We start from the raw sequence: 19,583 nt of genomic DNA on the forward strand, positions 1-19,583 counted from the left end.
CGACTTTCCCCTTCCCCTACGATGGCCGACCCAACCGCGTTCTACGAGCCCGAGGAGGATGAGCTCCTCTCGTCCCTCGCCGTGCCGCAGTACGGCGGCGAGCAGGGCTATACTAACGAGGAGAGCTACCGCCGCCTTCAGGAGCTGGAGCAGCACGCGTACGCGCAGCAGCTCGCTGCCGCCGAGAAGGACCAGGCGCAGGCGCTCGAGGCGATCCCCGAGGATGTCAAGCGCGTACGTTTGATGAACGCGAGCGCGTCGCGAGTCTAACAACAGTTCCTCGTGCTCTTCCACCAGGCGATACTCGAGAACGACCTCCCCACCATCACGAACATGTACGAGAGCGGGTGGAACAAGCTCACTCAGGTGAGTTTGGAGAGATGACATAGCTAACCCTAGGCGTACTACCAGCACGCCGAGTGGCCTGAGGCCGAGCTCATCGCGCCTCTTGTCCAGAACGACCAGGTGTTCCTTACGCTCTACCGCGAGCTGTACTTCCGCCACGTTTACGCACGTCTGCAGCCTACGATCGACGACCGCTTCCAGTCGTACGAGAACATCTGCGAGCTGTTCAACTACTTGTTGAACTCGGACGGCCCCGTGCCGCTCGACCTCCCAATCCAGTGGCTGTGGGACATGCTCGATGAGTTCGTGTACCAGTTCCAGTCGTTCGCGCAGTGGCGCGCGAACCCCAAGACGAAGAACGAGGACGAGCTCGACATGCTTGCGGAGGCGAGCCAGATCTGGTCGTGCTACTCGGTCCTCAACGTGCTGTACTCGCTTGTGCAGAAGTCACAGATTAACGAGCAGCTCCAGGCTGAGAAGGAGGGCAAGAGTGCTGAGGAAGTCGCCGAGATTGCGGGCGAGTACGGCTCCAAGCCGCTCTACCGCAACCTGGGCTACTTCTCGCTCATCTGCCTGCTGCGCGTGCACGTGCTTCTGGGCGACCCGACACTGGCTCTCCAGACGATGGAGAACGTCGAGCTCTCGAGCAACGCTTTCCTTACCCGCATCACCGCGTGCCACGTCACGACCTACTACCACGTCGGATGTGCGTACATGGCGCTCGGCCGGTGGCCGGACGCCGTCAAGACGTTCATCAGCGTCCTCATCTTCTTCCTGCGCATGAAGCAGTACCACACCAGGAGTTACCAGTACGGCTCGATCACGAAGACGTCCGAGCGCATGTACGCGCTCCTCGCGATCTGCACGACGCTCTCGCCCGGCCCGACCGACGACTCGATCATGTCCAACGTCAAGGAGCACTACGGCGACCAGCTGCAGACGCTCCAGCGCGGCGGCGACGAGGCGCTCGAGGTGTACAAGGAGCTCTTCCTGCAGGCGTGCCCCAAGTACTTGAACGTGAACCCGCCTCCGTACGAGGACCAGGACGCGCTGCAGGAGTACATGGCTGCGCCGCCGCCCGAGGCGACGCAGCGCCACCTCGACCTGTTCCTGTCGGACGTGACGGCCGTCCGCGGCGTCAGCAACGTCCGCAACCTCTTGAAGCTGTACACGTCGATCGATGCGGCCAAGCTCGCAGCCTTCCTGACCGCCGGCGACGCCGAGGAGGAGGTGCTCGAGCAGCTCATGGTGCTCAAGGCCGCGTCGCGCACGTACGGCAAGCACGCTGGCGGCGGCTCGCTTCTCGACGGCGACCGCATCGTCACCAACAACCTCGACTTCACCGTCGACGGCACGATGGTGCACGTTGAGGAGACGACGGCGCACCGCCGCTTCGCGGGCTTCTTCATCCGCAACGCCGAGCACGCGCAGCGCGTGTACAACACCATCCGCACCGCCCCACTTCCGTCTCCCCGTCGCAAGGAGGACGAGGCGAAGAAGGAGGCGTCTAAGCCTGAGCAGCGGAAACCCCAGGCGTGGGCGCCCAAGTCGCGCGTGCGCGTCGCTGCTTAAGCGCGACGACGGGAGATGTCGGCGATGATTGCGTAGCGCGGGCGGGGGCACCCGCCTGCGGAGCCTGGCGCGGTAGGCGTGCCGGGATAGAGTAGCTGTGACATATGCATACATAAACGGAAGTGCGGCCGGGTGCCGGCGGAAGGGCACGTGGGAGCCGGATGCGATATCGGACGACGACGAGCTGCCGAGTTGCGTGTCGGTGCCTGACTGTGCGGAATGCGACACCATGGCCCGGCGATCCCTGCCAGTAGACTTCTAATCTTTGCGTAACATCATCACCATGGCCGCGACCACCAACCCCATCGCCGCGTTCTTCGCCGCGGCGTGGTGGAACATCCTCACCCTCGTACACTCGGGCTGGGTTTTCCTCCCCTGGATCCGCCCACACTGGACGGTGGACCAGATGGCCGACCAGCGCGGCCGCGTGCGTCCCTCGCCGTCACCGCTGACCCCAGGTCGTAGTCATCACGGGCGGGAACAGCGGGACGGGCTACGCAACCGCCGCGGCATACTATGCGCGCGGGGCGCGCGTGCTCCTCCTCTGCCGCTCGGCTGAGCGCGCCGCCGCCGCCATCGCGGACCTGCAGCGCGGCGGCGTCGCCAACGTCCTCTCGGAGATGGAGTATGCGCCCGTCGACACTTCGCGCGCCGGCACGCTCGAACACATCCCCTGCGACCTCGCGGACCTGGACAGCGTGGCTGCCGCGGCGCGCGCGATCGCCGCGCGCGTGCAGCGCGTCGACGTGCTCTTCGCAAACGCGGGTATCATGGCGATGCGCGGGCGCACGAAGCAGGGATACCCGCTGCAGTTCGGGACGAATGTACGGCGCTAGCACTAGGACAGGCAGAGCTGACCCCAGGTTCTGGGGCACCAGCGCCTCATCGCCCTCCTCCTCCCGCAGCTTCGGACGCCGCGCTCGCGCCCCGCGCGCATCATCACCGTCGCGTCTGCTGCGCACGTTTCGGCGCCGCCGGGCGGCGTCGACTATGCGGCGCTGGACGCGCGCGCCGCGCGCGACGCGTGGCTCGAGTACGGCGAAAGCAAGTGGGCAAACATCGCGCTCGCGAAGTACATGCATGCGCGGTGGGGCCCGGCGTGCGCCGACGGCGTGTGCGGCGTCCCAGCCCCCGGCACCGGCGAGATCATCAGCGTCGCGGTACACCCCGGCATCGTTGCGACGAATCTCTTCATGCACAATGCGTGGGCCAAGTGGCTCAGCCACAAGTTTACGTGGGCGCTGCGCTGTGTCTCGGCGACGGCGGCGACGGGGGCGCTCAACCAGATTTGGGCGGCGGAAGTCGCCGATCCTGTCGCGCGAGAGCTTAGCGGCGCATATGTGTGGTGTTATCAGTGCAAGGGGAGGGAGAGGGCCGACTTGGATGCTGCCGCGGGGGAAAAGGTTTGGGCATGGTGCGAGACCCAGGTCGCGCGCCAGGAGTAGAGGTAGATGTAGAGTTGTGGTAGGTGTAGAGGTCGGTAGATGGTGTAGAGCGGTAAAGGGATAGGTAACGAGGCATGCATAGCTACAGCGCCACGATCTCGCGAATGCGCTCGGCCAGCACTTCGAACGCACTCTCTGCCGCGGCGAGCGCGTCTTCTGTGTTCTCATCCGGCACGTTGCTCTCCGGCACCTCGAGGGTAAACCCGGGCGCGAACGCCTCGATGTTCTCGTGGTCGGGCACGTCCATTTTCGGGCTGATCTCTTTGCCGACTATCACCCCCGTGGCGAGTGCCCACGCCCGTGCCGCGTTGGCGTGCTCGTAACCCCCACCGCCCAACACGGCGCTCGGCACGCCCCACCCAATCACCCTCTGGACCACCCACGTACTTCCACCCTCGCCATGAGGACTCCAAGCGCCCCACTGTCCGATGCGGTCACCGGGCAGACCGTCCACGCCAAGCTGCAACACCACATAATCTGGGTCCCACGCGGCCTTGATCATCTCGACGCACTTCCACGCACGGGCATAGGAGGGAGCATGGGCAAACGCCGCTAGCGGAAGAGAGAGTGAGAAAGGATGCGGCGTGTTGGAGGATGTTAGGCCTGGCGCCCCGGGAGGGAAGAAGACGCGGCTTTGATGATGGATGGACAAAGTCAGGACTTGTGGCGCGCGAGGTCGCCCTAGCAGCGGATAAGGATAGTGCGTGGGGGAGGTAAAGGCCGTGGCAACGCCATCGCCATAGTGCAGGTCCATGTCGAGATACATGATGCGCGCGCGGCGTGTGCGCTGTGGAATAGCAGTGGCAGAGGCGGAGAGGTGTGAGCGTGGCATGCCCTCCCGTGCGAGGAGCAGGATACCCAGCACCGCATCTGCGACGTAGCAGAATCCACTCGCTTTGGCGCGTAGAGCGTGGTGTCGGCCCCCGTCCCATACTATAGCTGTCCTTGCCGTTCCGCGGGCCAGGAGGCGGCAGGCGGTGAGCGTCGCGGCCGCGACAAGAGGCACGTAGGCGCGCAGCGCGGGAAAGCGTGGGCAATCCTGTTGTCAGAAAGAATGTAATGCAAAACAAACGTCTTCTAGGCCCATAGCTTCGCGGCGACGTTTACGAGGTCCGTCCTCATTGTCGGAGGAAGCATCAGAGTCGGAGGAAGAGGAGGATGAGGAGGATGAGGAGGCGGCGTAGGGCTGGAGCACATAGTCTGCAAGCATTAGCAAAGCACGAGGATTTGAGCTTACCGAGGTAACGCTGGTCATGATAACGTCTTAGTTCGGCGCGTGTGGCGAGCGAAGGATCCGGAGGAACGAGACGGACGCCGTGTATTGGTGGCTCCACTGGTTCCCCGTGGTCGTCGTCGTCGGTATCTTCGTCATGGCTTCGCGGACTCATGGATGCGGCCGAACTGGGGCATACGCCACTGTGTCCGTTTCCGTCGCCATCGCCTTCGCCGTCGCCGTCTACGTTGCCGTTCTCGTTGCCTTCTCCGCTGCCTTCTCCGTTGCCCTCTCCGTTACCGCAAGCTTCCCTTCCGCCATCCACACCGTCCTTTACCTCCCCGGCTGTTTCGAGGCTGTTTTCGAGCAACCCAAGGGCGCGGACAAGACCGTGAACGAGACTCGAGCGGCCCACATTTGCTGGGAGCTCGTCTGCGGCACGCTGAAGTTCTGGACTCCAGATGTACGCGACTGAGGCCATGGTGGATGGGCGATACCAACATATCTCGAATTGTTTGGCTCCCCCACCTTCTCCCTGTACCTTATGATTGGGTGATGGGAGTATATATGTCTCACTCTGAAACGTTGTTGTGTCTAATAACTGCCTCGTTATATCAGTCGGTAGATTAAATGACTCTTAAATGCAGCTTTAGCTGGTTGATCATTCGGTCGTGGGTTCGAGCCCCACACGAGGCTTAACTTTTGGCCTCGGACTCTGGTACGTGAAAGAGGGGAGTGCAAACGCAGAGACTTACGAGGGGACATGGGGCAATGTCGAGCGACAGCGTTCTCGGCCAGATGGCCTGATGAAGCGGAAGCTCGTTGTTTACTTCTGCGATGGCTGGTTAGTGGAGCCCTCGAGTCATCTCCCCGGATATGCTGGAAGTGGTCAGGTGTTCTCGACTGATCTCGGCAAGTCGATAGGCAGCAACTGCGAGCCTAATGGACAAGCTGCCGGCTGCGAGTTGGCGCTCGCACGACACAACCCGGTCTTGATATCCTGCGTACCTGCGTGGGGTCGTAGTTGATTTCTTTGGTGATGGGAGAGAGGGCTAAGTCTAGGGTTCGCAGTCAGGGTCGATGGAAGGTGTCCACCGGATGAACCGTGCAGCGCCAAACCAGGGCGGAAGGCACCCTCAATCTCCACCATCCAACTGCGACCTCCCGCGCCGGTCTCGCTCATGACGCCCACAGTTGATAAACTTGCGCCCAAGAGCTCAAGCAACAAGGTCTACTGTACGCGATATACGCAAGCGTTCTCTTCATGAATGACTCAGGCCAAGGGACGAAGGAGGAAGTGGGGAGGGAGAAGCGAACGAGTATGTGGCTGGTTGGGTGGAAGAGATGACGAGATTGGGCGGCGACAACGGGTGCAAAAGGGCGGAGGCGGCTGGAAAACGGCCACCATCCCCTGGGCCCACGCGCCCAGTGAGCCCACGAGCCCAAAGGCCATGAGGCCACAAGCACTTTGTGCGATTCCCCACCCACTCTCTCCCAGCTCCCAGGCCGCCGCCCTCCGCCTCCGCCGCTCCGCCTGGCCGCCTGCCTCCGCCCCCTCCGCCCACCACCAACCACCACCGTAGGCTTTGCCCGCCCAAGCGAAAGCTTGGTGCGATCGCACTTTCGACGTCAACAAACACAAACACCCTCACACCCACCCATCTCCGAGACCACATTCATTTAACCCCCCCTCCCCTCCTCTCCTTTTCTCCTTCTCCATGTCCCGCATCCCCGTTCCAAACGGCGGACTTCAGCACGCTCCATCATCTCCAGGCATGCCGTCCACTCCAGCCTCTGAGCCTCGCAGGAAGACGAATCGTCGTGACGAGGTAAGTCCTCCCTCTCACCCCCCACGCTTCCCTCGCCTCCTTTCTACATTCTCTTCGCTACCTTTATGGGGCTCGAAGACGCATGCTGCAATCCATGTCCCATCAGCATCTCGGTGGGAAAACTCCTCCGGTGATCTTGGGTCGGACGTGGACGGGGTCCGGGCACGTTCGCACCGAGGCGTGCCGAACATAACCCATCACCCCTAGCCCTTTGTCCTTTGTCCTCCAGCCTCGAGATGAAAGGACGACAGGCTACGGGAGAGCAAAAGAGTACGAGTCATACATGCGAAGATGGGTGGCGTTGTTGAGATTGCACTGCCAAAGACCATAAAGCGGCTCGACCGCTGGTTGTTGGTGCACGGATCCAACCTCACCCCGCAACAGTTTGTGACTCTCTCTCGCTCCTCTCATCAGTTGTTGTCTCTGCAGTTGAAGACAACCAACACCTATGGACCTACCTCTTCGCTCGTCCTCCCTTGCTAGCAGCGTCACTTTCCCGTCTCCCCCAACCCACATCCCTCCTCTCCTCCCTCCTAGCCCTCCTCCCCCTTCTTGTGCCCCACAGCCCTTGCGTGGCTCATCATTCTTTTGGAACGGCGCTCAGACTTTTCCCTCTTCTCCTCCACAACCAACCGCGTCACTTCCAATGTCACCTCTCGACACCAACATCCCTCTCGATGGCGGCCGCACCACGCAAAAACCTCTCGACACTCCCCCCGCCTCCTCTCACTCTCTCTCCACCTCTCCCAAAACTCCTTTCCAACCTTTCCCCGCCTCTGATCGCGAACGTCGGCTCTCTCAACATCTCGACCATGTGCCTTCCGATATTCCGGGCCTACCTTCCTCCAAATCCACGCCGTCGCCCGCGTATCCCGGCTTGCCAAACGGCCCCGATAAACCGCGACGCCGCAAACGTACCATGCCCATGCCTACGCCCCCAACGGACGAACAACGCCTCGCGGAATCTCTCGAATCAACCGAAAACTCGACCAAATACCACTCCAATCTCTCTCGGGCTGATGTGACGGCCTCCGGTAAACTCGTACGCGGCTCTACTGTTCGTCAAATGTCGTACAAATTCCAGTCGCTGCGTAAGAAGATTGAGAATGAGCTCTCGCGCAAGCGTCCCGGCGGTGGCCGCGGCCAGCAAGAGGGCACCCCGTCTGGCTTCAAGCGCCAGTCCAAGCGCAACATCAAGGGCACCGTTGCCGGCCTGCGCCCCAGCCCGGCGCTGACCGTTCCGGAGGGCATGAGCGTTGCCGACGCCGCCCAGCTGTGCGCTGCCAAGCGCACTGACTGTGTCCTCGTCGTTGACGATGAGGAAGGCCTCAGCGGTATCTTCACCGCTAAGGACCTCGCATTCCGCGTTACTGCTGAGGGTCTTGACCCGCGCCTCACCGCTGTTTCGAGCATCATGACTCGTAACCCCATGGTCACCCGTGACACCACCAGCGCGACGGAGGCGCTGCAGCTTATGGTCTCGCGCCATTTCCGTCACCTCGTGAGTTCCTAACCTGAAGTTCTTGACTAACTGTAGCCTGTCTGTAACGAGGATGGCGACGTGGTCGGTCTCCTTGACATCACCAAGGTCTTCCACGATGCTCTTGCCAAGGTCGAGCGCAGCTCGTCGGCCACCAACCAGCTCTCGGCCGCTCTTGCTGGCGTCCAGAGCGAGCTTGGCCCTGGCCTCAACAACCCCCAGGCTGCTGCTATGCTCGCCTACGTTGATGCTCTGCGTGACAAGATGGCCCAGCCGGACCTCATGTCGGTTCTTGACACTAGCCTTCCTCCGCCGACCGTCACTCCGCGCACTTCAGTGCGTGAAGCTGCCCGCCTCATGAAGGACCGCAGAACAACGGCGGTCTGCGTCCTCGAGACCAACTCGGGCACCAGCACCCTTTCCGGTGTCAGCAACCCCAGCGCCGCGCCCAAGATTGCTGGCATCTTCACCTCCAAGGACATTGTCCTTCGCGTCATTGCCGCCGGCCTTGACGCTTCGCGCTGCAGTGTGGTGCGCGTCATGACCCCGCACCCCGACACAGCTCCGCCCTACATGATCGTCCAGGATGCTCTTAAGAAGATGCACAACGGGCATTACCTCAATCTTCCTGTCGTCACCGAGGACGAGGGGCGGCTCATTGGCATTGTCGATGTGCTCAAGCTCACCTACGCGACGCTCGAGCAGATCGAGTCTATGAACGAGGAGACCGGCAGCGAGAGTGGTGGCCCCATGTGGGGCAAGTTCTTTGACACTCTTAACCAGGGAGCGCCGGACGATGACTCTATTTCAGCCATTTCGCGCCACTCGTCGCATGACACGCCCTCGAAGAGCCACCAGCGCGGTCTCTCGGTTACCTCGCCCATCTCAGAGCTCATGCCTGGAGACTCCGCATCGGCTGTCAACGAGGACATCTCAGACATCGGCATCAGCAAGGGCCCCGCCTCGTCCGTCGCTGCCCCCGGCCTCCCCGAGGACGACGGCACCTACGTCTTCAAGTTCAAGACGCCATCTGGACGGACGCACCGCTTCCAGGCTCGTCACGACAGCTACGACCTTCTCCGTGACATTGTGCTGGGCAAGCTCCAGGTGGACCCCTTCTTCGAGCCATCATCTGACCCGAACGCTTTCATCCCCGACCCTACTTGCTTCGTCCTCAGCTACACTGACGACGAGGGTGATCTCGTAGACATCACCGCGGACGGTGACGTGGCTGACGCGGTCCGCGTCGCTCGCGGGCAGAAGTCGTCTCGCGTCGTGCTCTCCGTGCACGGCGGCAAGAACTGGGAGGAGGCTGTTCGCCAGAGCGCGGCTGCTGCTGCCGCCGCCGCTGCTGAGGAGGCTGCGGAAGAGGTCAAGCCTGCTGTCGTTCAGCAGGAGAAGATCGAAACGATACCCGAGGTGCCCGAGGTGTCTGCTGGCGACCCCGCCGAGTCGCTGAAGGACCCCAAGGCTGATCCCGCTGTTGTTCCTACGTACGGTGCGACGGGCGTACACGCGCGCAACATTGTCGAGCCCAACGACCTTGTGCTTGGCGTCCTGCCAAAGGACTTGGCGCTGCCCGCAGCCATTGGCTTCCTGGGCGTTGTCATTGCGGGCGTTTTCGTCGCCTCGCGCGCGAGCAAGTAGACTTCAGCGCCTAGATCTGTACTGTATTCCTTCTCCGTTTCGTAAACGAAAACCGTCACGACAGGGCATGTATAGTGTGCGGCTGTAATCGTGGTGTGCGATGGGGTGCTTTTGGCCATGTGGAAGAGTCGAAGACGTGGTGAAGAAGGTCAGCCTTTGCGCTGCTGTCAGTCCCTCTCAGCCTGTATGATGAGTGCATGCTAAGTCTACAAAATGCTGGCCTATTGCCGCCCAAGCAACCGAAGAATGTTGGAGGGAGGCTGGGGCACTGGGGCGTTGAAGAGAGGTGCGGAGATCTGGGTGCTGCGTGTTAGCGGTGCTCCAAAGCGGCGCGTAGAACCGAAGCGCAAAGTGGAACTGGAAACAAGGAACTGCGAGACAGAGGAAGCTGCGAGCGAGAAGGGTCAAGAGGAGAGGATGTGCAGAGAGCCATCCACAACGGCCCGTGGCAGTCCGCCGTCCTCAGACTCCAGTTCTGAGAGAAAGTCTCTCGCCGTCCCCGCACCTTCTGCTCTCATCCCCCAGTCATCCTTCTGCGCGACTCCTCAAAGCATTCCCCCTCCCATCCCTTCACCCTCCACCTTCTCCTGTACTCACGAGAACGCCTTGCGGTTGATCGAGTTCAGCTTCTTCGCCGTCTGCGCGTTGTTGCGCGTGTTCTGTCCACGGACGGGCAGACCCATAGCGTGGCGACGGCCGCGGTACGTCCCGATCTGGCGGTGGTGGAGGATGTCGGCCTGGCGCTGGCGGCGCAAGTCGGTCTCGATGAGGAGAGAGTTGAGGGGGTCGGTCACGCCCTTGCCGCGGGCGTCCGGCGCCTGCGCGCCGCTCGCAACGTCCACGGGCGTCGCGCCTGGTGGCGCCGACGTCGCCGGCGAAGACAGGTACGCGGACAGCGCAGTCACCTGCGTCTCGGTGAGGGAGGAGACGCGGGCGCGCTCGGGGATCTGCAGGCGCGCGAGGAGGCGCGCCGCCATCGCCTGGTTGATGCCGTAGAAGGCGGTGAGGGCGACCTTGAGCGCCTTGTGCTCGGGCAGGTGGTGGCCGAGAAGATGCATCGGGGCGGAGGGGGGAGTAGGAGAAGGGAAAGGGGGACGCTGTCGTGCGCGTCGAGGAGCTGGGCCGGAGAGCTCGCTGTCGCTGTCGCTGTCGCTCTTGCTGTTGATGCGATGAGGTTGGTTTCAAAAGTCGGAAATGAACCGTGTGCCACCGGCGGAAAAAAGCGGAATCGCCGATCTTGTGCCTCTGCCTGAGATTTCGAGCCTTGGGCACACGAGACACTCCGTCGACTGCAGCACTCCACTCACACCATCATGCACGCAACGCTCGGCCTGCTGCAAAAGTTCGCGCCGACCGTCGCGCAGGCGCACCCCACTGGCGAGGCGTTCGCGATCGTCCGCCGCATGCTCCAGGAGCGTCCGCGGCATTTTCGCGAGATCCTCGCGGACGGCATTGCGAGCACGACACCGGAAGGCGATGACAAGCCCGTCGCGTACAAGATGAAGAAGTCCAAGGGCAAGGGCAAGGCCGAGGTCGAGTCCATCGCCGTGCCCGAGGGACATCCCTTCATGTCTGGGACGTGAGTTGGGTTATGGAGAGACATGTGCCTTTTCCTCCTCCGAAGCGTGTACTGCCAAACAGCGCGGGGCAGCGCTACCTTCCTCCTTCCCCCCTCCCCCTCGCCCGCTTACTCTAGATTCCTCAAGAAGCGCATCATTCCCGTCCTTGAGTCGCAGAACCTTGTGCGCAAGGCATGGCTTGACGCGGTGCCGGGTTCGTCACTCGCCAAGATGTCGCACCACCAGCGCAAGCACGCGATGTGGGTGATCCAGGAGGAGGGCAAGCTGGCCGAGCGGTGGGATGCGATCACGGATCCGTCGCTCACGCTCCCCACGCTGCGGCGCTTGGGAGCGGAGGAGCGCGCAGCGAAGGCGGAGGCCGCGGTGAAGCGCCGCGAAGCGGCCTTCAACTCGGGCCGGGAGGAGCGTACCGAGCGCGACATTATGGCGTGGGCCGACCGCCCGGTGGGGTTTACGACGAGCCTGGAGCGCAAGCACCTGAACACGCGGCGGGCGCGCGCGCGGCCCATCAAGGAGGCGCTCGTCGCGGAGCGGGCGGTGGTCAAGGCCGAGGTCGCCAAGGCGCTCGAGGCGGACAAGAAGACGTTGAGCAAGATTGCGAGCCGCGTTCAGAAGTCGAGCGCGGCGGCCGTCGAGAAGAGCGCTGAGGCTGCCAAGGCCGCGGCCGAGGCCGTCGAGGCGCATCGGGCCGCGCAGGCGGCCAAGGAGAAGAGGGACCAGGAGCTGGCGCGCCGGCGCAAGGCGCAGAGCGCCGAGGCCCGCAAGGCCAACCGCGCCAAGGAAGCCGAGGGCAAGGCTGAGGGCAAGGACAAGGTCCCGGCATAGACATGCATATTCATCACTCATGGGCGTGAGTAGGGGGGTTGGAGACGTGGTGGCCAGCGGGCGAAGCCTTCCTTTGAGTTACTTACGTTGCTCACGTCTACTTATCGCCCTGCTGGAGGCGCGATGCTCATATCAACTGTTCTGCTGGATGCATGAAGCTTGCACTGCCGGCTAGGAGCGTGCCAAACGGAGCTCGGACGAACACGACGTGGTGATGTGAGTGCCAACTCTCTGAATACATTGCGCTCCAAGACAGTTCATGTCGCCTCCCTCGCCTGTAAGAGGCGGGCCAGAGATCTGCGTGCTTGCTAGTCCGACGCATACGCCCTTCCACTGTCGGCGTTGAACGCGCACTTCGCTCATTCAAATCCTTGGCCGCGCTGAAACCAAGGCCCAGTAGCCAAACGCTACCACTTTCGGGGGTTTGCGCATCCTTGCATTGACATACCCGAGTCGATTCTCATGGCATCCCAAGGTCTGTCTGGGGTGGATCTACAACAGCACGCGCCGCGCCACACTGTACACTATCGGGCGGCGCGCGGGTGGAGTGCTCAGTCGCCCAGACGTGTGACGATTGTCGCGAGTCCGAAGTGATGGTGTCTTCATACAACCCGCAGCCTTGGGCGTCTGAATGAATGCGACACCTGCCGCCGAGTTCGGCGGTGCATTTGTGCCTCCCCATCTCCGAAATCTCACGGAAGACAGTAGTCCCACTCCGTCAGCCTCACGGGCTGATCTTGTAAACAACCTCCACCGCGGTTGTCAGGCACGGCGCGTCATAGCGCTCCGTCTGCTGCATATAATGAATGTCAACCTCTCCATGCACTCCGCCTCTCCCTTCGGCTTCGCACCTTCACGCCTGCGATGTATAGACCCCCGCTCACGCACCACGCGACGTCGTCGTCTTCTGGCCGACAGCCGTCCTTCGAGGGCCCGCCCCTCGTCCCCCTCCTCGCTGAAATACCCGTCTTCGTCGTCCCAGCCAAACTCGACATGATCGAGGTCGTGAGCCAGATCGAGGCGCTCGGCGGCGTGCGTGCTCTGCGTCCAGAGGAAGCTGTGATGGTGATCACGGCTCTCCGAGGTCGACCGCGACTCGCGAGGGTGCTGGGTGATGCAGTGGTATGTGTCTCTGCGTGGCCAGCCGGCCGAGCTGATGGCAGGACACTGTCGCCGTCCTCCGCGCCGAGTTCGTAGCCGACGCATACGAGCTGGCGAAGAGGGCAGTAGGGGATGAAATACCTCCCTCTCTCCCGAAATGGGATGAGTACCGCGTCCCACTGAGGCGGCGGACTGCGTCCGTCGAGCCCGTGACGCCGACAACACCCCCGGCGTCCATACATCCTGTCCACGCTGGGACCAAGCGCTCTCCTCCAAAATCACCGGACTCTCCGCCCTCGAAGCGCATCAAAACGGTCTCTCCTCGCACGCCGCGGATCTCGCACGGAACCGAGCCTGCGACCGACGACGCTCCCGCCTCTCCGAATCTGGATCTGGACACCGACGTGACGCTCTACCCCGAGGACATCAGGCTGCGGGATATCCCGCGCCTCGCCATCGAGAGGCCCAGCCCGCTGAAGTGTCCCAATCAGGACATCCTCGAAGCGATCAAATCGATATACCTCGAGCGCGAGTATGATGAACTCGCCCAGCTCAACACCAATGTGTTGAGTTATCGGCGGAGCATGGCCATCCTCAAGAGCGTGCCGAGGCGGATACGGAGTGGGGAGGAGGCGCGGAAGCTTGTCGACGTAGGAGCGAAGGTTGCTAATCGCGTGAGTCAGAAGTGAATGGGGGCAGGCCGTGGAGGCGGAGGAGCGAGCCGACGGATGCGACCAGCGCCGCGACTCGAGGACGGATGACGCTCGCACCATCTGACACCAGATCGACGAGTACCTCAAAACTGGCCAGATTGCCGAGGCAGAAGAGATAAAGGCCTCTTCGCGCTTTCAGGCGCTTCGCCTCTTCTCTTCCGTTTGGAGCGTGGGCCACAGCACCGCGGCGGCACTGTGGCGCGAGGGATGCCGAGACCTGGAGGATGTGCGGCTATACTTCTTGCGTACTGATCCCGCTCCGCAGCTGGAGGAGGACGACAGCGGGTGGGGACACGGGTACGAGTGGGACCGAGCGACTGCACGGGAAGAGAGGGCAAAGAACAGGCGGCGCGAGAACGGCAAGATGACGCGCGAGGAGGTCGTGGGTGCGTGGCTGGGACTCAAGGATGAGCTGGACAGGCCGATTCCCCGAGACGAGGTGCAAGAGATCGGAGATATTGTGGCGGAGCATCTTGATGCGCTCGCGCCAGGGTGCAGCCAGACGATCACGGGCGGATATAGGAGGGGTAAGGAGACGACATCTGATGTCGATGTCGTATTCCGCCCACCGTTCGGCCAACATGAGAATGAGACGGGCGCACTCATCGACGCACTAAGGCGGCGGCTCCTGCGCTTCGGAATCATCACACATGTACTCCGTGAGTCTACTCTGCACCTGGGGCGCGCTCGGCACGGTATGGCTCCTCGCTGACGCCGCAGAGCTCTCCGAGCGCGAGACCGGTACCCCACTTCATCACGGCGGCGGGAACTTCGACAACCTCGACAAGGCGTTCGTCATCCTCCGCCTCCCCGGCAAAGGACGGCTGCATCGCCGTGTCGACCTCATTTGTTCCCCGCCGTCGCGGTATGCCGCCGCCGTGCTCTCGTGGTCAGGCAGCATGATGTTTGAGCGAGACCTGCGGCGATGGTGCGAGGACCGGTGAGCCGCATGCAGGCATAGCTGACTCCAGCGGGTACAAGTTCCGAGCGGGGCTGGTTGAGATTGCGACGAACCGCGAGATCAACTTGGACAGTGAGCGCGAGATCTTCCGCTTTCTCGGGCTGAGATATGTGCCGCCCGAGTTGCGGAATGCCGATGTGTGACACTGCGCGCGTAGATACATCGAAGGCGGGACGGTTGCAGGCTCCCGGGCAGGCCTGGATAGTGAATATCCGATGGGCAGTCGGTTGCATCATATCCTTGTTGAGGCATCATGCACATTTAGCAGGCTTGGGGAGCTGCCAGAGAAGTGCTGAAGGGCAGTGGGCATGGTGACAGAGGGCAAACTGGGCCGTATGGAGCAGAGAGTGTGAGCAGAGACAAGGTGAGGACTGAGCCTGGCTCTACTACCCATTCTATAAACATGCCAGGCGTCTGGGATCGCGTGTCTGCATGCGTTGGTGGATTGGCTCCACAAAGTGGCCGTCCAAGTCAGCTGATTCATACTCTACAGGTTCCATCGCTTAGCGGCCTGCCTGCTGTGCTGCAGAGCCTTGCATTCAGCAGCGCGATAAGTGGACGACTGGACGCGTGCTGGTGCCTGCGCGCATGTTTGGACGCGTGCAGCCGTAAGAGAAAGGGACACGCCGTCTCATCCATCACAGTCTCCAGACCTTGACCAAACCTTTTCCTCATCGCATTCATCGAGACGATGCTCAAGCAACACAGATGCATCAAAGCACCCCAGAAGCATCAAGCGCGAGCAGGGCCCCAGCCTCGTGCTTGTGGGGTGCATTCAAGGTACCCTCGGTTGATGAGAGGGAGTTTGACGCGATCGTCCATTAAGGCAATTCAAGCATTTACGAGTAAGCCTGATACAATTCGCCCTTTGCAGGAGCCGAAACAGTCTATTCCTGCAAGGGGTTAGTGCGTTTGGTCTCATCTCTCCATTCTCTCTCCATCTCCGCATGCTCTCCGTTCTCGGCTCTGCTCCGCTGCATGCTCTCTCCTCTCTCCCTCCTGCTTGTGCTCTCTCCTCTAACGCCCTAACGCTCTCCTGCCCACCGACATCTTGGCGCAATCTGACGCCTCTGACACGCCAACTGGACGCTACTTGTCGCACTCGACTACAGTCCCCTCCCCTTATGACACTCGACCCAATCTACTGGCAGCCCCCACGACCAGGCCACATGCTTCACAAGCCCCTAGCCTTACAGTATAGCCATACACCCCCTGGCCCTTACCTCATGCAAGCCGACTGGAGCGTGGTACACAGCGACGGGTGCCGGCAATCCTCGGTGGTGGCGACGACCGCGAGCACTGCAGTAGAGCCATGCAGCCATAGCGCCCCTTCACCAGGCCACTAGATCTGATCCATCCATTCTTCTCCCCATCTCTCATCTTCGCTTCTCTCTTCTCCCCACACTTGTATCTATCGCTTGATCGCCTGGTGCATCCCACACTCGTTCTTTCCTCTGTCCCACTTGCACCCACCACAATGCCACCATCCCGCGTCCCCGCACCCGCCCACTCGGACCTCTCCCACCGCTCCCCCTTCGTCGCCTACACGGGCTCATGGCTGGCCATGGCCTCGTACCACTCATGGGTGCCTGACACCGCGAGCACCGACGAGGGCGGCTTCTCCTTCGCGTTCGACGGCACAGACTTCGCCGTGTACGGCGCATGGGACGGCGACACGGCAGCATGGATCGACGTCGACGGCAACAGCACGTGGTGGCATGCCCCACCGCCCCGTCTCGAGGACGACGGGCAGGTGTACGCCGCGACGGTGGAGCCAGGCTTCCACCGTGTCTCGTTCAAGATGGCCGGCGGGCGGATGGATCTCGTCAAGGTTGTCGTCGGCGACGGACCTATTGGGTGAGTCTGCTTCTGGGAGGAAGCGGCGGAGGAAGAGATCTGGTGGTCGCTGAATAGGGCGAGGGTGGCCGGGGCGAGGGGGAGTGCTGCAGGATGGCCGGTGCGAACAACGCCACTGTAAAGGACGCTGCTAACATCAGCCCAGAGCCCTATTCTTGGGAGTTGTGGCATATCGCCCTCGCCGCATCCGCCATTCTTCTAGGCGTGAGTTCTCCGTTTATTCTCGGGCAATCTAACAACTAGGCTACGCGTATCATCGCACGAAAAAGACGCACATCAAATCTCGACGTGACGTCGCCTTCTGAAAAGGTGTAGAGTTCCCCACTTCGCATCTCATACGACCCCACACGACCGCCCACCTGTCTTCTATAATGTGCGCCGGACGCACTCATGGCAATGTATTGTGAACTGTAGTAACACGTCGGTTGAGAAAAGAAGCATACGGGGAGCTCCAGTAGATCTGGCACAGATAGTGGCGTTGTAGTGGTGCTGAGAGCGAGCATAAACAAACAGTCTCGGAACGGCAAGGGAGGCACGGGCGCGGCCCGGCCCAAGTCGCGGAGTTGCTGAAACTCAGTCGCGTCGCCTCGTTCCGGATTACGTGCCTCGTTGCGTGAGACACTCGTCTTGACAAGCGGAGGTGGATGGCCGCTCCCGAGCGTTACCTAGGCTGCCATCTTGCTCTCAATCTCATCGTCCTACAACGGAGCTTCTGCCTGCACGGGTTATCGCTCAACACTCCAACGTCCCTCTGCACCTCCCCCAGTAATCTATTATGAATCATCATCACTCGTCATATCTACAAAATCTACAACGATACATTAGCAGGATATAGGAGCGCCAGCTCGGTGGTATGGAAACATAGAGATCATAATATCTAGCTGGAGGCTTCACCGCGCCACCTCTTCGGTGACCCACTCGTCGTCGTAGCCCTGCGATGAACGGGAACGCAGACCACTCGGGGTGCCCGACACGGGGGAAAACATGTCATGCACTTCAGGCTCGTGCTTGACCTCTTGCTTAGCCATCGGGGCGGGCGAGACTTTGGAGCGGTTCTCGTCGTGCCACGCCTCGGGGGCTTGTGATAGATCAGGAGTCTTTTGGGTTGGAGTGTGCTCGCGCCTGCGAGGAAGCTCGCGACCGTCATGCTCATCCTTGGACACGGTGTGAGTCGGGCGGTGGTAGTCGATGCTGCGCCCGTCAAAGTGGGGTCCGTATTCGGACGCGCCGACGCCGATGCGGCCCAGCGTCTCGTCGACCCAGCTCTGGATGCCGCTGAGCACGCCAGAAAGACCAGGCGTGTACTCGCAATCCGAGCGAATGTGAAGGTAAAGTCGGTGGGCGAGGAAGAGCGCAAGGAGAACGCCGACGGCCATCGCTGAGAGCGACGCCATGATCACCAGAACGGGGATGAGGAAAAACACTGCTGTCAATTGCCGCCTTCCCCGCGGAAGCTCACTGGCAAGTCCAATCGTGCCCACGATGCTGAGGCATAGGAGGAATATCGCGATGCCAGTAAATAGCGCCGAGACGCACAGCACGAATATGCTGTTGTCAGTTGCGGCCACGGGACAATGCAAGAAACCTACGCAGTACACACGGCCGGAATGCAGCTGAGCGCAATGAAGATGGATGTGAACGTCTGTTGTCAGACTTTTCCTTGTTGATGAGAGAAACGCACGAAGATAACGGGCCGCGCCTCCGCGAACGTCTTGACACGCTCCGCAAATGGACTCAGCGCGAGCTGGATGCTGGCGTCAGCGAGTTGATCCCCCGTCGGCGTGGCAGGTGATATCATGGGTCAGAGTAGAGAGGCCGACAAGGAAGGGTTACTTACCGATCAGACGTCTCACGCACACGGCGCGTCAAGTCCTCCAGCGCGATCTGCGGGGGCGGCGCATGCAGGTCGGGCTGCTTCATCTGCTTAAGCGGCGCGGACGAATACGCCACGGGAGACATGTCGGGCGCACGTCGGATCGGGATATAGGTGGTGGATAGATGCGGATAAGTGTGGGAAGTGACTGAAGGGCGTGTGGTGGAGGTGGGATTGGCAAGGGTCGTGACGGCGTGGCTGGCGGCACGCGTGCCAGATCGCGATCGTGAACGTGCATTCCCCGCAGTTCCCCATTCGGCCGACGCGTTGACCGCTGTTGCTCTTCCGTTTACACTTATCCTTTCTCTTCGTCAGAAGTCATCGATCTGGACTTGCAACAGCGTCTTCCACTCAGCAACTGCAACCTACCGCTGAAGAGAACCGCTGGCTCGGCAGGGCAAGGGCAACGGCTCGGACGGTTGTCACCCTCTCCACTATCATCGCCCTTCGCGCCCGACATCACACTGCAGTACGGATTTCAGGCTTCATGCTTTTCCTGCTATTATTTCTGAAATCTGAGAGCTGATCTGAGAGCTACACTATGTGTTTCTCACAAGGGATCACACGGGACCTCGCCGTTCATCACTCAGGTGGGGTTGACAAGAGCCAACTTGTTTCCCCGTCCTCGACCTTGCATCCCGTCATCCCTCTACCTATGTTGTGCAACTACTCCTTCGCGTCTCTCTCATCGCCGCGGCGGCTGGGATCGCGGTGCGCTGCGCGCCTCTCCCACTCTAGCTGTCCGCCGACTCATAACGAAGTCACACATCGGACATTCAACAATCTCCATTAGCTGCCTCGTTATATCAGTCGGTAGATTAAATGACTCTTAATGTGGACTTTGTCCGGTTGATCATTCGGTCGTGGGTTCGAGCCCCACACGAGGCTACTCTTTTGCATATGTAGTGGCGAGCTTCCCCAGGCGCAATCTCCCTCTGCTGGCGGTAGCAAGCAGTGGCCGCAAAGATTGCTGAACTTTTGATGTAGAGCGGGAGCTAAAAGAAGGGGCTCCACCACGTGACTGCCACGAAGCCGAGAATTCGGATCATCCTCCTGGGTGACGCACGAAGAGGGGTGGAAGCTAGGTGACCTCGACCTCGCGGCCGAAGCATGCCGGGACCACGCAAGCAGGAGCCAGGTGT

At 61.4% G+C, this 19,583-nt stretch overlaps 9 protein-coding genes across 9 annotated transcripts; 6 read left to right on the forward strand and 3 right to left on the reverse strand.

Moving 5' to 3' along the window:
- Positions 1 to 21: 21 nt before the first annotated feature.
- Positions 22 to 1,917, forward strand: COLE_00769 (uncharacterized protein; the record flags this gene model as incomplete). The annotated part of the gene is made up of 3 exons (XM_018422024.2): positions 22 to 234; positions 277 to 366; positions 400 to 1,917. The coding sequence occupies 3 exons, from the start codon at positions 22 to 24 to the stop codon at positions 1,915 to 1,917; spliced, it is 1,821 nt and encodes a 606-aa protein (XP_018281959.1).
- Positions 1,918 to 2,433: 516 nt separating this feature from the next.
- COLE_00770 (uncharacterized protein) lies at positions 2,434 to 3,426 on the forward strand (the record flags this gene model as incomplete). Its single annotated transcript, XM_065626097.1, has 3 exons — positions 2,434 to 2,741; positions 2,781 to 3,027; positions 3,058 to 3,426. 3 exons carry the CDS (start codon positions 2,434 to 2,436, stop codon positions 3,424 to 3,426), a joined length of 924 nt encoding a protein of 307 aa, XP_065482591.1.
- Positions 3,427 to 3,444: 18 nt separating this feature from the next.
- On the reverse strand, positions 3,445 to 5,056 carry COLE_00771 (uncharacterized protein; the record flags this gene model as incomplete). The annotated part of the gene is made up of 3 exons (XM_018425118.1): positions 3,445 to 4,401; positions 4,435 to 4,562; positions 4,600 to 5,056. 3 exons carry the CDS (start codon positions 5,054 to 5,056, stop codon positions 3,445 to 3,447), a joined length of 1,542 nt encoding a protein of 513 aa, XP_018281957.1.
- Positions 5,057 to 7,323: 2,267 nt separating this feature from the next.
- COLE_00772 (uncharacterized protein) lies at positions 7,324 to 9,531 on the forward strand (the record flags this gene model as incomplete). Its single annotated transcript, XM_018425117.1, has 2 exons — positions 7,324 to 7,905; positions 7,942 to 9,531. The coding sequence occupies 2 exons, from the start codon at positions 7,324 to 7,326 to the stop codon at positions 9,529 to 9,531; spliced, it is 2,172 nt and encodes a 723-aa protein (XP_018281956.1).
- Positions 9,532 to 9,752: 221 nt separating this feature from the next.
- Positions 9,753 to 10,589, reverse strand: COLE_00773 (mitochondrial 37S ribosomal protein uS13m; the record flags this gene model as incomplete). Its single annotated transcript, XM_018425116.1, has 2 exons — positions 9,753 to 9,834; positions 10,129 to 10,589. The coding sequence occupies 2 exons, from the start codon at positions 10,587 to 10,589 to the stop codon at positions 9,753 to 9,755; spliced, it is 543 nt and encodes a 180-aa protein (XP_018281955.1).
- Positions 10,590 to 10,844: 255 nt separating this feature from the next.
- Positions 10,845 to 11,936, forward strand: COLE_00774 (uncharacterized protein; the record flags this gene model as incomplete). Its single annotated transcript, XM_018422023.2, has 2 exons — positions 10,845 to 11,110; positions 11,228 to 11,936. 2 exons carry the CDS (start codon positions 10,845 to 10,847, stop codon positions 11,934 to 11,936), a joined length of 975 nt encoding a protein of 324 aa, XP_018281954.1.
- An 864-nt stretch (positions 11,937 to 12,800) lies between these two features.
- Positions 12,801 to 14,854, forward strand: COLE_00775 (uncharacterized protein; the record flags this gene model as incomplete). The annotated part of the gene is made up of 5 exons (XM_018421140.2): positions 12,801 to 13,058; positions 13,100 to 13,711; positions 13,821 to 14,409; positions 14,471 to 14,690; positions 14,722 to 14,854. The coding sequence occupies 5 exons, from the start codon at positions 12,801 to 12,803 to the stop codon at positions 14,852 to 14,854; spliced, it is 1,812 nt and encodes a 603-aa protein (XP_018281953.2).
- Positions 14,855 to 16,188: 1,334 nt separating this feature from the next.
- COLE_00776 (uncharacterized protein) lies at positions 16,189 to 16,883 on the forward strand (the record flags this gene model as incomplete). The annotated part of the gene is made up of 3 exons (XM_018419478.2): positions 16,189 to 16,568; positions 16,709 to 16,772; positions 16,812 to 16,883. The coding sequence occupies 3 exons, from the start codon at positions 16,189 to 16,191 to the stop codon at positions 16,881 to 16,883; spliced, it is 516 nt and encodes a 171-aa protein (XP_018281952.1).
- Positions 16,884 to 17,458: 575 nt separating this feature from the next.
- On the reverse strand, positions 17,459 to 18,527 carry COLE_00777 (uncharacterized protein; the record flags this gene model as incomplete). Its single annotated transcript, XM_018425909.2, has 5 exons — positions 17,459 to 17,991; positions 18,028 to 18,116; positions 18,158 to 18,210; positions 18,250 to 18,319; positions 18,406 to 18,527. The coding sequence occupies 5 exons, from the start codon at positions 18,525 to 18,527 to the stop codon at positions 17,459 to 17,461; spliced, it is 867 nt and encodes a 288-aa protein (XP_018281951.1).
- Positions 18,528 to 19,583: the final 1,056 nt, after the last annotated feature.

This window comes from Cutaneotrichosporon oleaginosum (genome assembly GCF_008065305.1).
Source record: "Cutaneotrichosporon oleaginosum strain ATCC 20508 chromosome Unknown ATCC20508_contig01, whole genome shotgun sequence".
NCBI lineage: Eukaryota > Fungi > Basidiomycota > Tremellomycetes > Trichosporonales > Trichosporonaceae > Cutaneotrichosporon > Cutaneotrichosporon oleaginosum.